The following is a 14,936-nucleotide window of genomic DNA, read 5'->3' on the forward strand; positions in this document are numbered from 1 at the left end:
ACATGGGAGTAGTATCCTGTTTTTTGACAATTTGCTTAAAGACAAAGGCAGCAAAAAAAAGCTATACATTCTACAAGCCTCATCTCTATTTGGAAAGTGACAAAGCTAATGTGATCCATACAAACCATTTGTTCATTACCATACTGGTCTGGAAACTCCAAATCATATCTTGTACCTCATAAATTCACATTCACTGTAGTAAGCCACTTTGATTCTTCCTTGCTAACATGGTTGCAAATTACTGTAACACTATTGACCCCTTGTCTCTCCACCTTTAAGATAGCTATGTCCCCTGACACCATGAATTCTTGTAAATAATGTAATAGATTCATGTTAAACTCCAGTATGTTTTCAACTGAATTCCTTAGTAAATGTTCACGAACTTGGTACAGTAAAATCCCTCTTATCCGGCATCAACGGGACTGCCGACATGCCGGATACTTGAATATTGCCGGATACTTGAATAGAAGTGAAATTATGTCCACAATCACCACCCTATACTCACGCATCTTACCATAACAAAGATCAGCTGATCTGATCAGCTGCTTAAGTGTAAGCACAACACACTTCCTCTTTTCTACAACTTTAGGCATGATGAAGGCGTCAGGCGATAAACAGTGCACATGCGAGACTGAGTCACTGAGTAAACACAGTGCAGTGGGCCGCGGGTGGCGCAAAGCAGTGCGCTCTGGTGGCAAGGGGACAAAGTATGCCTCGCGCGGGAATTTTAATCGATTTTATGAGTACACATTGATTTTTTATTGATTTTAAGACTCGGGGAAAAATGTGCCGGATACTCGAATGCCGGATGAGAGGGATTTTACTGTATATGTATATGTAGAATCATGCAACAATCTCTAGAGAGCATGAAATTATGCGTGACATGTGATAATGACACCAAAGCCACACAGACAGTAATGGTTAACCTTAATAATGATCCTCTAAATCTGTACGAATTGTTTAATGTAATGCCTCATTACTGATGGATCCAGCCCAAAAGTAATGAAAGGAAAGCCGAGTGACTCACAGGAACACAGGTTTGATGGCTATATTTTGCTCATGCAATGCACTTTTTTTTTTTTTTTTTTTTCTTGAAAGAAATTGTTTTGACTTTTTATGAAAATACTTTTAATATGTAAAACTATTTTTGCTTACTATGAACAGCAAATGGCACTTCCATTTATTGCAGAACTGACCATAGACTTTCTACTACAATGTCACTGTATTCATAATCACTTGTTATTGTGCTTTCTTAAGGACAAAACAAGAGAAGTAAAGGTGAAGCAGCCTAATTTGATTGCCTATGTTGAAAAGAAGCTGATTACCCAAAATTTGACTAAATGGAAAAAAAATTAAGGAGGTACATGAATTTAAGTACCTTGGTTCAATCCTTTGCAAGAATGGAAGCTTGGAAGGTGAGCTGAAAGAGCTGTGCGGATGGTCAGTGCCTGACAGATTGTACTAGACAGTACAATCACATATTTCAATGAGACTTTGGTGTGGAATGAATGATAAATGTCAAGAACCCAAATGGTGGAATGAATTACACAAGAAATTCCAGTGGTGTGAAAAATACACTAGATGATGAAGGTAACGAAAGTAAGTAAAACACAACTGTGGTGGATGAGGGATTCAAATACAACACCCTAAGGTGGTTTGGCCACAAGGAAAGAATGTCAGAAAATTAGATGATTATAACAGTATATGTGAAAATGACAGATGTAGTAGGTGCAAGAGTGTAAGAATAACCCCGAGTGAATGGGGGGGACAGAGTGCTAGAGTATATGAGAGGGAAGGGAAAAGGAGAAGGAAAGACTTGAAACATCCATAGAGGAGGTGCAAGGAGAGGCACAAATGGAGACTTCTGCCATAGCTGTAATCTTGAAGAGTTTTTAGGAACAGATGCCAGAAACACACAGGTGGATACCAGTACAATATCAAAAACCATCCTGTCAGCCTACAAATACAAAAACCATTTTGACACAAACTATATTAAATGGTAAATATGATGCATTCATTTTAGAAATTAATTGGTGGCTAGAATGAATAAATTCTCAGTCACAGTAGACTAAGAGTAGTCGTGGCCCAGATGGCCCTGTATTTAGAGGCAGGACAATCCTACATTATTTGATACTATCAGTTCAATTCTGTAACCAAATACAAGAATATGTTTTTCATGTGATACTGTCAATCTCATCAACATTCAGAATGATTATAAATTTAAAGTAGATTTTCTTTACCAAGCCTACAGTGATATGTATCATTATGGCTGTGTAAGCCTCAATGCCCTCAAACTACTGATGAGGATGTTTAATCTCATGCAATACAATGTTTAAAGAAAATCTTAAGAAATACATAATGTTATATAATTTAATTCACCATTTGTCTTATCATATGGAGTATCATACTGAGCTATGAGTCTACATCGTACAAATATTTTCTCAGTGAGTTCTTATCATATATATTGTATGTACCATATTATTGTTTTGAGCTGGAAATCTACAATGTACAGATACCTTCCTTAATGAGAGAACTTCATCTTACAAGGATCAAGAAGATGGCTCTGAATCACTGAAATCTTTAATTTTTTTTTTTTTTTTTTTTTTTATTTGTTTCTACTTGAATGTGAAAAGATGGACTCTGAGTTACAGTTTTATACCATACGAGCCTCTTCTCATCAGCAGACTCAAGTGTATGGGAAAATGTTTCTGAAAGGCTGAGGAAGAGCAAATGTACAGGTGATAGTGTAACTGTACTCAGGTAAGATGAACAGTAACATGTCTTGCTTTTCTTCCTGCCCTTTCCTTGCTGGTGGGAGGAAGGGAGTATTCTGGTCATTAACATACTTTACACTGAAATACATAGTTCTATACATTATGGTACACTCACTATGTACATTATGGAAAGCTACATGATCAACCTTTTCTACAACCATCACATGTAAAAACGGATGATTACATTTAATAACCAAACCTTATTTTCTGCTTCATGACTGTCATCCACCTGACAACCTGCTGGAGGTCTTGGTAAAACACAAAGCATAGAAAAACCTAGAAAACTGGAAGCTTCAACACATCAACGGCAACACAAAGAGGGTGGCTTGAAGCTCCCCTAATTCTTAGCCTAAGATACAGCAGATTCCAAACAAGCTGCACCAAACCCTTCTTTTCTGAATACCATCCTCAAGCTCTGTTACATAGCCATTCTAGGCCTGCCACTAACACGAGTAAACAATAGCAACATGAAAATGAACACCACATATCCTGGAGGTAAATCACAATAAATAAACAATATGGTATGTGTTTGTGACATGTTCAGTGTTATGGAAGTTGAAGAGCGTGAAAAGTTATGTATTTGAAAACATAAAGACAAACTGAAGGACTGGAATACAACAAAAAATATAAGAGTACCCAAAGAAAAGAAAAGAAAAGAAAAAAAATAAATAAATAAAATATATATATATATATATATATATATATATATATATATATATATATATATATATATATATATATATATATATATATATATATATATATATATATATATATATATATATATATATATATATATATATACAAAAACAAAAATAATCCATACAATAACATCAAGAACTTCAAAAGATAAACATTTGGACAGAGAGATTTGAAAACTAATAATAATTACTGGGAAAAATCACTATGGTTACAATCATAAAACTTGCCTTGTATTAGAATTTTGCAAGACATACATCATCTGTTCTGACTAGCACACACTTATTACAAGCTTTAAGGCAAATTTCTGAGTCATATTTACCAGTGAGCTGCAGTATGTTACATCTAATGGCTTTTGAAAAATTGAATGAAATGTAATGACGTTCCTTCCTTTAACAATAAGGTGGACAAATTACTTTACTTTTCAGTATTACCATCTCACAGTGGGGTGATGATGAGAGGGACTTGTGGAGTACTGGGAAATTCTGATACTCTGGTGGGTGGTGGAGATCCGGAACATTGATTCACAAGACTCAAAAGTCAAATGATATTATAGAAACATTACATATATTGCTAGTAGAGTCAATGAAACATAATCATTCTCTCTCTCTCTCTCTCTCTCTCTCTCTCTCTCTCTCTCTCTCTCTCTCTCTCTCTCTCTCTCTCTCTCTCTCAGGCACATGCACACACACACATGCACATAATAAGTGATACATTCATTGCCATCTTCACTATTTGATAAGCAATATAATCAGCCAAATATATAAATATATACAAAAGAATGTGTCAGTAGTATACATATTTATCTAGATGTGTGTGTGTGTGTGTGTGTGTGTGTGTGTGTGTGTGTGTGTGTGTGTGTGTGTGTGTGTGTGTGTGTGTGTGTGTGTGTGTGTGTGTGTGTGAAAAAACATAGTCACCTGAAGACACCTCCCTCCCTTCCTTCAATCACTTACATATACTCACTATATAAAAATTACACCTATAGCCTTGTACTGATGGTGGACTGATGCAAGTGATACATTTCCCCCAAAGGTATGTTATGTCTCCAACACACAGCCATCACCATAAACTGCCAATTGACTTTGCCTTCAGCCATGCTAAGTACCAATATGAATGACTTGGATGATAACAGTGGTGGTGGTGGTGGTGGTGGTGGTGGTGGTGGTGGTGGTATTGGCAACACCAGGCTAGTAATCAAGGGCCCACTCATTCTCTGACAGGAAGGCATCAACCACTTCCTTCATGGCTAAGTTGGGCATCAGCTGATCCACCGTCAGGTCTGTTCGGGTGATGGGATCAAAGTGGCCCACACGCTGAACACCAGAGGCAAAAAAAGAGAATGAGAAAAGGGGTTTAAAGAAGTCCACACACTAAACATAAAATGAATAGTAATAATGGTCAGATCATGGCAACGATCCTTAGCATCTGATTCACTGATACAATTCCCTCATCTCTCTGGGTGCTTCTTTCTCAGAGATGGAGTGCATCAGTGAATCACATGCTGCAGTGACAAGGTTATTACTCTACTATGAATGAGCATTGTTACTGCCACACTCAGATTTAATCATATTGAGAAACTAGGTTATTACTCTATCATGAGCATTATTACTACCAACTCACCATGAAACCATAATGGCAAATTCTTCTTAAATCACCAGGTTATCAGTGTACTTGTTTCTAAATATACTATGCATCTCAGAGTTCATAACAAAGAATGGCACCCTTCAACTTACCTGTAAGTGTTCCTCAATGTCTTTACGGTCATAGGTGATGCCGCTGGGAGTCACCACTGGCTCTCGCAGAATCTCAAAGCTGATCTTGCCACACAAGTAATCCGGAACTTCCCGCTTCTGAACACAAATATTTATCATTAGCATCACCCAAATCATCGAGAGCAAAGTGAATGGTATGAATATGGAATGAAAAACATCGGTATAATCTCAAAACTGATCTGGCCACACAAATAATCCAGAACTTCCCACTTATGAACACAAACATTCATCATTATAACCATCCACATCATCAAGAGCAAGATGAATGGTTAAAATTTCATGCAAACATTTCACGCAGGGGAGCCACAGAACGCTTGACTTCTGATCTTTCTAAAATTTCTGATTGGAGCAGAGCAAACTTGTTATTGTTCAATGCCTCAAAAACTCAATTCCTCCATCTATCAACTCAACACAACCTTCCAGACAACTATCCCCTCTTCTTCAATGACACTCAACTGTCCCCCTCTTCTACACTGAATGCCCTCGGTCTGTCCTTTACTTATAATCTGAACTGGAAACTTCACATCTCATCTCTAGTTAAAACAGCTTCTATGAAGTTAGGCATTCTGAGACGTCTCCGCCAGTTTTTCTCACCCCCCAGCTGCTAACTCTGTACAAGGGCCTTATCCGTCTATGTATGGAGTATGCTTCACATGTCTGGGAGTGGTTCCACTCATACTGCTCTTCTAGACAGGGTGAAATCAAAAGCTTTTCATCTCATCAACTCCTCTCCTCTAACTGACTGTCTTCAGCCTCTCTCTCATCGCCACAATGTTGCATCTCTAACTGTCTTCTGCCGCTATTTTCATGCTAACTATTCTTCTGATCTTGCTAACTGCATGCCTCCTCTCCTCCCGTGGCCTCGCTGCACAAGAATTTCTTCTTTCTCTCACCCCTATTCTGTCCACCTCTAACGCAAGAGTTAACCAGTATTCTCAATCATTTATCCCTTTCTCTGGTAAACTCTGGAACTCCCTGCCTGCTTCTGTATTTCCACCTTACGATGACTTGAATTCCTTCAAGAGGGAGGTTTCAAGACTCTTATCCTTCAATTTTTGACTACCGCTTTGGACCCTTTTATGGAACTGGCATTTCAGTGGTCTTTTTTTTTTTAATTGGATTTTTGTTGCCCTTGGTCAGTGTCCCTCCTACATAAAAAAAATAAAATAAAATAAAATAAATATGAAGAGCACAAAACATGAGGTAAGCCACATAACTAATTTCACTCCTCACTTCATCAATCCACTGCCTAATACATAAACGCAGCCACTACTTACTCTTCTTCTCTCATCCAGACGAGCAAACATGGTGTTGACTTCTGTGATGTAGTTATCCTGAAGGAGAAATGACATTAACTGATAAAAAATTTGTGGTACCCTCCCTTTTTAAGTCAATCAATCAACTGATATAAGTAGGAAATGTGAACTAGGTAAACATATAAGCACCAAGTCAAAGTAACATATTGAAGGCAAGCGGAAATCCTACAAAGACTTCACAAGCTTCCACTCACTGTTTCTTGTTCTATCCTCATCACCTCCTCCTGTGACCTGTCTTCGTCATTCTCATATTTCCTTCGCACTTCATCAATCTGTCTGTCTCGGTCTTCCAAGATTAGTCTGTTGAGGTAAGTCTGAAAAATAACACATGCATTCAGTACCGAAGTTTAGCATAAGTTGGAAATGTACCTCTTGTTCAATCTCCTTCACTCTTATCGGCTGAATTAAATTAAGTACATATGTTTAATAGGATGCTTTATGCAGGGATATACACAACCCTCCACAACCACAGGGGCTAAGTTCCCCAAAATTATTGTGGCTGGTGAAGATGAAATTATATTTAGCAATTAAGCTTAGGGGAACCTTGGCAGGATGTACAAGGGATAGAAAAAAGTGAGATATCATTACGATGATTATTACATATTAATATATACCTCAGCCCCACCATTACAGTATTTCATAAGCAGCATGACCTAAGCTGGGTTGGTGGAATGGAACTGAAATGTGAAGAAAGATGCAAGGGTAAAGGAAATAAAGAACATAAGAACATAAGAAATAAGGGAAGCTGCAAGAAGCAACCAGGCTTACACGTGGCAGTTCCTGTATGAAATATACCTACCTATTTCCATCGATTATCCCCATCCATAAACCTGTCTAATCTTCTCTTAAAGCTCTCTAATGCCCTAGCACTAACAACATGATTACTGAGTCTGTTCCACTCATCTACCACTCTATATGAGAACCAATTTTTTCCTATCTCCTTCCTAACCCTAAATTTTTCAAGCTTGAACCCGTTATTTCTTGTTCTACCCTGGTTGCTGATCCTAAGAATTTTGCTTACATCCCCCTTGTTATAACCCTTAAAGACTTCTATCAGGTCCCCTCTTAACCTACATCTCTCTAAAGAATGTAAATTTAACAGCTTCAATCTTGCCTCATAAGGAATACTCCTCATCCCCTGTATTCTTTTAGTCATTCTCCTCTGTACTCATTCTAATAGACCTATATCTTTCCTGTAATGTGGGGACCAGAACTGCACAGCGTAGTCTAGATGAGGTCCAACCAGCGCCAAGTATAACTTTAACATTACTTCCAGCCTTCTACTTTTAACACTCCTAAAAATTAATCCAAGTACCCTATTTGCCCTGTTTCTGGCCTCTATGCATTGTTTTCCTAGACGGAGTTCAGAGCTAACTATAACTCCTAAATTTTTCTTGTACCCTGTACCTACCAGAGTTTGGTTGTTTAATGTATACCTACTGTGTGGGTTTCCTCTACCTACGCTAAATACTTTGCACTTATTGATATTATATTGCATTTGCCATCTGTCCGTCCATTCATTCATCCAATCTAAATCTTTTTTTTTTTTTTTATGTAGGAAGGACACTGGCCAAGGGCAATAAAAATCCAATAAAAAAAAATGCCCACTGAAACACCAGTCCCATAAAAGGGTCAAAGCAATTGTCAAAAATTGATGAATAAGTGTCTTGAAACCTCCCTCTTGAATGAATTCAAATCATAGGAAGGTGGAAATACAGAAGTAGGCAGGGAGTTCCAGTTTTACCAGAGAAAGGGATGAATGATTGAGAATACTGGTTAACTCTTGCGTTAGAAAGGTGGGCAGAATAGGGGGGAGAGAAAGAAGAAAGTCTTGTGCAGCAAGGCCGTGGGAGGAAGGAAGGCATGCAGTTAGCAAGATCAGAAGAGCAGTTAGCATGAAAATAGTGGTAGAAGACAGCTAGATATGCAACATTGCGGCGGTGAGAGAGGCTGAAGACAGTCAGTTAGAGGAGAGAAGTTGATGAGACAAAAAGCTTTTGATTTCACCCTGTCTAGAAGAGCAATATAAGTGGAACCACCCCAGACATGTGAAGCATACTCCATATATGGACGGATAAGGCCCTTGTACAGAGTTAGCAGCTGGGGGTGAGAAAAACTGGCGGAGACATCTCAGAACACCTATCTTCATAGAAGCTGTTTTAGCTACAGATGAGATGTGAAGTTTCCAGTTCAGATTATAAGTAAAGGACAGACCGAGGATGTTCAGTGTAGAAGAGGGGGACAGTTGAGTGTCACTGAAGAAGAGGGGATAATTGTCTGGAAGGTTGTGTCGAGTTGATAGATGGAGGAATTGAGTTTTTGAGGCACTGAACAATACCAAGTTTGCTCTGCCCCAATCAGAAATTTTAAAAAGATCAGAAGTTAAGTGTTCTGTGGCTTCCCTGTGTGAGATGTTTACCTCCTGAAGGGTTGGACGTCTATGAAAAGACGTGGAAAAGTGCAGAGTGGTATCATTAGCGTAGGAGTGGATAGGGCAAGAAGTTTGGTTTAGAAGATCATTAATGAATAATAAGAAGAGTGGGTGACAGGACAGAACCCTGAGGAACACCACTGTTAATAGATTTAGGAGAAGAACAGTGACCGTCTACCACAGCAGCAATAGAACGGTCAGAAAGGAAACCTGAGATGAAGTTACAGAGAGAAGGATAGGAGCCATAGGAGGGTAGCTTGGAAATCAAAGCTTTGTGCTAGACTCTATCAAAAGCTTTTGATATGTCCAAGGCAACAGCAAAAGTTTCACCAAAATCTCTAAAAGAGGATGACCAAGACTCAGTAAGTAAAGCCAGATCACCAGTAGAGCGGCCTTGACGGAACCCATACTGGCGATCAGATAGAAGGTTGTGAAGTGATAGATGTTTAAGAATCTTCCTGTAGAGAATAGATCCAAAAACTTTAGATAGGCAGGAAATTAAAGCAATAGGACGGTAGTTTGAGGGATTAGAACGGTCGCCCTTTTAAGGGACAGGTTGAATGTAGGCAAACTTCCAGCAAGAAGGAAAGGTAGATGTTGACAGACAGAGCTGAAAGAGTTTGATTAGTTAAGGTGCAAGCACGGAGGCACAGTTTCAGAAAACAATAAGAGGGACCCCATCAGGTCCGTAAGCCTTCCGAGGGTTTAGGCCAGCAAGGGCATGGAAAACATCATTGCGAAGAATTTTAAAAGGTGGCATGAAGTAGTCAGAAGGTGGAGGAGAGGGAGGAACAAGCCCCTAATCGTCCAAGGTAGAGTTTTTAGCAAAGGTTTGAGCGAAGAGTTCAGCTTTAGAAATAGATGTGATAGCAGTGGTGCCATCTGGTTGAAATAGAGGAGGGAAAGAAGAAGAAGCAAAGTTATTGGAAATATTTTTGGCTAGATGCCAGAAGTCACGAGGGGAGTTAGATCTTGAAAGGTTTTGACACTTTCTGTTAATGAAGGAGTTTTTGGCTAGTTGGAGAACAGACTTGGCATGGTTCCAGGCAGAAATATAAAGTGCATGAGATTCTGGTGATGGAAGGCTTAAGTACCTTTTGTGGGCCACCTCTCTATCATGTATGGCACGAGAACAAGCTGTTTTAAACCAAGGTTTAAAAGGTTTAGGACGAGAAAAAGAGTGAGGAATGTACGCCTCCATGCCAGACACTATCACCTCTGTTATGCACTCAGCACACAAAGACAGGTCTCTGAAATGGAAGCAATAGTCATTCCAAGGAAAGTCAGCAAAATACCTCCTCAGGTCCCCCCAACTAGCAGAGGCAAAACGCCAAAGGCACCTTCGCTTAGGGGGATCCTGAGGAGGGATTGGAGCTATAGGACAAGATACAGATATGAGATTGTGATCGGAGGAGCCCAACGGAGAAGAAAGCGTGACAGCATAAGCAGAAGGATTAGAGGTCAGGAAAAAGGTCAAGAATGTTGGGTGTATCTCCAAGACGGTCAGGAATACGAGTAGGGTGTTGCACCAACTGCTCTAGGTCGTGAAGGATAGCAAAGTTGAAGGCTAGTTCACCAGGATGGTCAGTGAAGGGAGAGGAAAGCCAAAGCTGGTGGTGAACTTTGAAGTCTCCAAGAATGGAGATCTCTGCAAACGGGAAGAGGGTCAGAATGTGCTCCAATTTGGAAGTTAAGTAGTCAAAGAATTTCTTATAGTCAGAGGAGTTAGGTGAGAGGTATACAGCAAAGATAAATTTAGTTTGAGAGTGACTCTGTAATTGTAGCCAGATGGTGGAAAACTCAGAAGATTCAAGAGCGTGGGCACAAGAGCAGGTTAAGTCATTGCGCACATAAACGCAGCATCCAGCTTTGGATTGAAAATGAGGATAGAGAAAGTAGGAGGGAACAGAAAAGGGGATGCCATTGCCTTGCAGGCAATAGCATCCGATTCTGACCTAATTAATCTACCTATCTTTTTGTCATCCGCAAATTTACTAACATCACTACTAATTCCACTATCCAAATCCTTGATATATATTAGAAATAACAATGGCCCTAATACTGATCCCTGTGGCACCCCACTAATTACATGACCAAACTCAGATTTCAAGCTGTTTATTACAACTCTTTGTCACCTGTCGCTAAGCCATGACCCTATCCAGCCTCACACCTTCCCATCTATCCCATGTGCCCTAACCTTTCTTAGGAGCCTTTGATGAGGTACCTTGTCAAATGCTTTACTAAACTCCAGATATAAGATATCATAACTGTCACCATTATCTACTGCCTCGTACACTTTACTGTACTTTAGCCTTGACCAAAAGGGAAGTACGAGATCTAAAAACAAAGAAAGGAAGCTCAACAGAGAGATAACATCCTTCAGAAAAAAATAATTTTTCTGTTTCCTCTATCTCTCTCTCTCTCTCTCTCTCTCTCTCTCTCTCTCTCTCTCTCTCTCTCTCTCTCTCTCTCTCTCTCTCACTCCTGGCTGAGAGAGAGAGAGAGAGAGAGAGAGAGAGAGAGAGAGAGAGAGAGAGAGAGAGAGAGAGAGAGAGAGAGAGAGAGAGAGAGAGAGAGAGAGAGAGAGAGAGAGAGAGAGAGAGAGAGAGAGAGAGAGAGAGAGAGAGAGAGAGAGAGAGAGAGAGAGTCCTTATGGCAGTCATAAGGAAGCTCAACAGAGAGATAACATCCTTCAGAAAAAATAATTTTCCTGTTTCTTCTCTATCTCTCTAGTGTGTGTGTGTGTGTGTGTGTGTGTGTGTGTGTGTGTGTGTGTGTGTGTGTGTGTGTGTGTGTGTGTGTGTGTGTGTAAAATTCACCAGTCATCATGATCATCAACTTTACTACTTTACTCTCTCCAATGAGAGAGAGAGAGAGAGAGAGAGAGAGAGAGAGAGAGAGAGAGAGAGAGAGAGAGAGAGAGAGAGAGAGAGAGAGAGAGAGAGAGAGAGAGAGAGAGAGAGAGAGAGAGAGAGAGAGAGAGAGAGAGAGAGAGAGAGAGTACTTATGGCAGCCACCACAAGAAATATTCATCGTTAATGGTCTGTCCATACTATAACTTTCCTTCATTAGCATTTGAAATCTGTGGAGACAAGAACTTCATCAAGTGTTTGGTGAATTGATTAAAATTATATAACCAGGGTAACATAAATTTCATGGCTAGTGGACCTATACTAAGAACATAAAAGAATAAGGGAAGCTGCAAGAAGCCATCAAACCTATACACTTTGGTAAAGCAATAGTGTAAATATTTTTTAAATACTGTAATGATGATAATATTCATAAGGAGGAGGAGGAGGAGGAGGAGGAGGAGGAGGAGGAGGAGGAGGAGGAGGAGGAGGAGGAGGAGGAGGAGGAGGAGGAGGAGGAGGAGGAGGAGGAGGAGGAGGAGGAGGAGGAGGAGGAGGAGGAGGAGGAGGATGCTATAAGATACACTTTAATAAATCAATCACACCTGCAGTTCTATTTCTTGTGAGATTCGTTTCTCCTCTGCAACGTTGAACCTGCGCTTCCGTGCCACTCGGATCATGCAGGCCACGTCATCACCATAGTTCACCTTCTGCTCCTTGGCCAGGTCATGTGCTGCAGGGGAGCAAGCAACCTTCATGAATCTTACCAAGATCTCGGCACTCTAAGAAAAAATACTGGGGTCATCTAACATCACAGAAAAAAATTGTTTCATACCATCACATAATACAGACGATCACCTGTCATTACCTTAGCTTTGTTCTCATTAGTTACATTATTAAAAAATGCTCCCAAATAAAAAAATAACAGCATTCTAAGAAAAACACTGAGTCATGTAACATCGCAGAAAAAAATTATTAATACCATCCTAAGACAGATCATTGCCTTCACTTACTACTCTTTAGTTAAAATTATTCAAAACTGTTTCCAAATAGCCAAGATTTCTGCAATTTTCAACCAGCAAACACCTGAAGTATGGTCAGCAGCAAGGGCATGGCATTACAACTGTATCATATATAAGAAGTGTGAAAATTTTAAAATTACCAGACCCATTACTGAAGCAACCACTTGAAGGAATATGAAAGTCTGGCGTTACTACAGCCAAAAGTAAAACTATGTAGAAATCACAAGTAACTTACCTCTTGTTAAATGTTTTATACTCTCATCAAAGTTGTCCATCTCTAGCAATGCCTGGCCCAAGAAGAAGTGAGCCTTGACCAGAGTTGGGTCTATCTCGAGCGCTGTGCGGCAGTCCTGACATACCAAGTCCCATCTCTTCAGTTTAAGGTTGCACAAGGCACGGTTGGTGTAATATACAGCCACAGATGGTTTCTTGGCCTAAAACAAATCAAAATTAATGTTTCAATAACTAAAATGACAATGGTAATGAATATATACAGAATCACATAGATCTAATACATAATTCTTCAAGAACAGGCATAACAGTTTTTGAACTTTGCAGTATATTCAGTAAAATCTGATATCAGTGATGTTTAGTAACTATATTACATTATTGTTTGGCTTATGCAGTGCCAAAAATTAGTTAAAAACTTGGATTTGTTTGTTGAATAAAATAACAAACTGGCCCACACTGCAGGCACACATGTACTTCAGAATGCTGCAATGTGTTGCAGACAAAAAATGTCTAAACTTAACTCAACTCTAAATTTAACATATCTATGGCCTGTTTGCCAAGAAGTTATTATAGTTTAAGGAATAAGACATTTAAAATGACGATCTAGTCAACCTTCAATAACCCACCTTCCCAAAGACCCTGATGTTGAAACTAAAATGTAAATCAAAGAACAAGGAAAAAAGAAAAAAAAATGCAGAGCTACCACAAGTCAGAGATGACTCATATTCTTCAACCTTTCCACTCATCCTACATTACAATGGCGGCTACAAAGTAATTTACCTATTTTTATTAAAACCTGCACATGTGCATGGCTGGTCCAAAACTAACGTGTCATTATTCCTGCTTATACGTGACAGTTATTTCCCCATACATTCACGGCTCTTAGTATTACCAAATTTCTGCAATAATAGAGACAACAAAACAGTCCCAGTAGTGTCTGATGTACACCGTTAGGGGCACCGCTCGTCTTCCCCCTCGAGGCGTGAAATACTTTTATAAAAAAAAAACTACAAAAATGTCCTACAATCTACTTACTATGGCATCTGTGTAGCACTTTATCGCTTCGTCAAACTTCCTGACGGAGAAGAGCTTATTGCCTCTGTTCTTGAGTTCCAAATCTGTCATAATGCGTGACATTAGACGATTTCCTCAGCACCTCGGCAGCCTCAGCCTTGTTTGTTTACACTACCTCAGCTGACACCAACACAGGCTGGCGCTGCCAGGGAGCCTCGCCAAGCGCAACAGCTGATGCCTAATGACTCACATCGTTGGGTTAGATTTGATCTGATACATCCAGTTTATATATATATATATATATATATATATATATATATATATATATATATATATATATATATATATATATATATATATATATATATATATATATATATATATATATATATATGTATATAACTGGATGTATGAGATCAAATCTAACCCAACAATGTGAGTCGATATATATATATATATATATATATATATATATATATATATATATATATATATATATATATATATATATATATATATATATATATATATATATATATATATATATATATATATATATATATATATATATATATATATATATATAAGAATAATCGCTGAACCTGTCAGTCTCCTCCTGGGCATGTGATAAATGGAAAATTTTACAGAAATGAAAGTGTATAATACTTACGAATTCGCAAAAAAGACGACAAAGTTCACCAAACTTACCTACTATAACCTCCCTCCAAATCCAAGCTGGCTGGCAGCTTTGGATCACGGGGGTGACCCAAAGCAACTCTCTCTCTCTCTCTCTCTCTCTCTCTCTCTCTCTCTCTCTCTCTCTCT

At 39.0% G+C, this 14,936-nt stretch overlaps 1 protein-coding gene across 1 annotated transcript; it reads right to left on the minus strand.

The window, feature by feature from the left end:
* Window positions 1–4,283: 4,283 nt before the first annotated feature.
* Window positions 4,284–14,353, minus strand: LOC135104269 (E3 ubiquitin-protein ligase CHIP-like). The gene is made up of 7 exons (XM_064011464.1): window positions 14,133–14,353; window positions 13,102–13,300; window positions 12,450–12,577; window positions 6,759–6,878; window positions 6,526–6,582; window positions 5,210–5,326; window positions 4,284–4,789 (listed from the first exon to the last, which is right to left on the minus strand). The coding sequence occupies exons 1-7, from the start codon at window positions 14,232–14,234 to the stop codon at window positions 4,664–4,666; spliced, it is 849 nt and encodes a 282-aa protein (XP_063867534.1). The 5' UTR covers window positions 14,235–14,353; the 3' UTR covers window positions 4,284–4,663.
* Between the last annotated feature and the right edge of the window lie 583 nt (window positions 14,354–14,936).

Source organism: Scylla paramamosain, chromosome 10, assembly GCF_035594125.1.
Source record: "Scylla paramamosain isolate STU-SP2022 chromosome 10, ASM3559412v1, whole genome shotgun sequence".
NCBI lineage: Eukaryota > Metazoa > Arthropoda > Malacostraca > Decapoda > Portunidae > Scylla > Scylla paramamosain.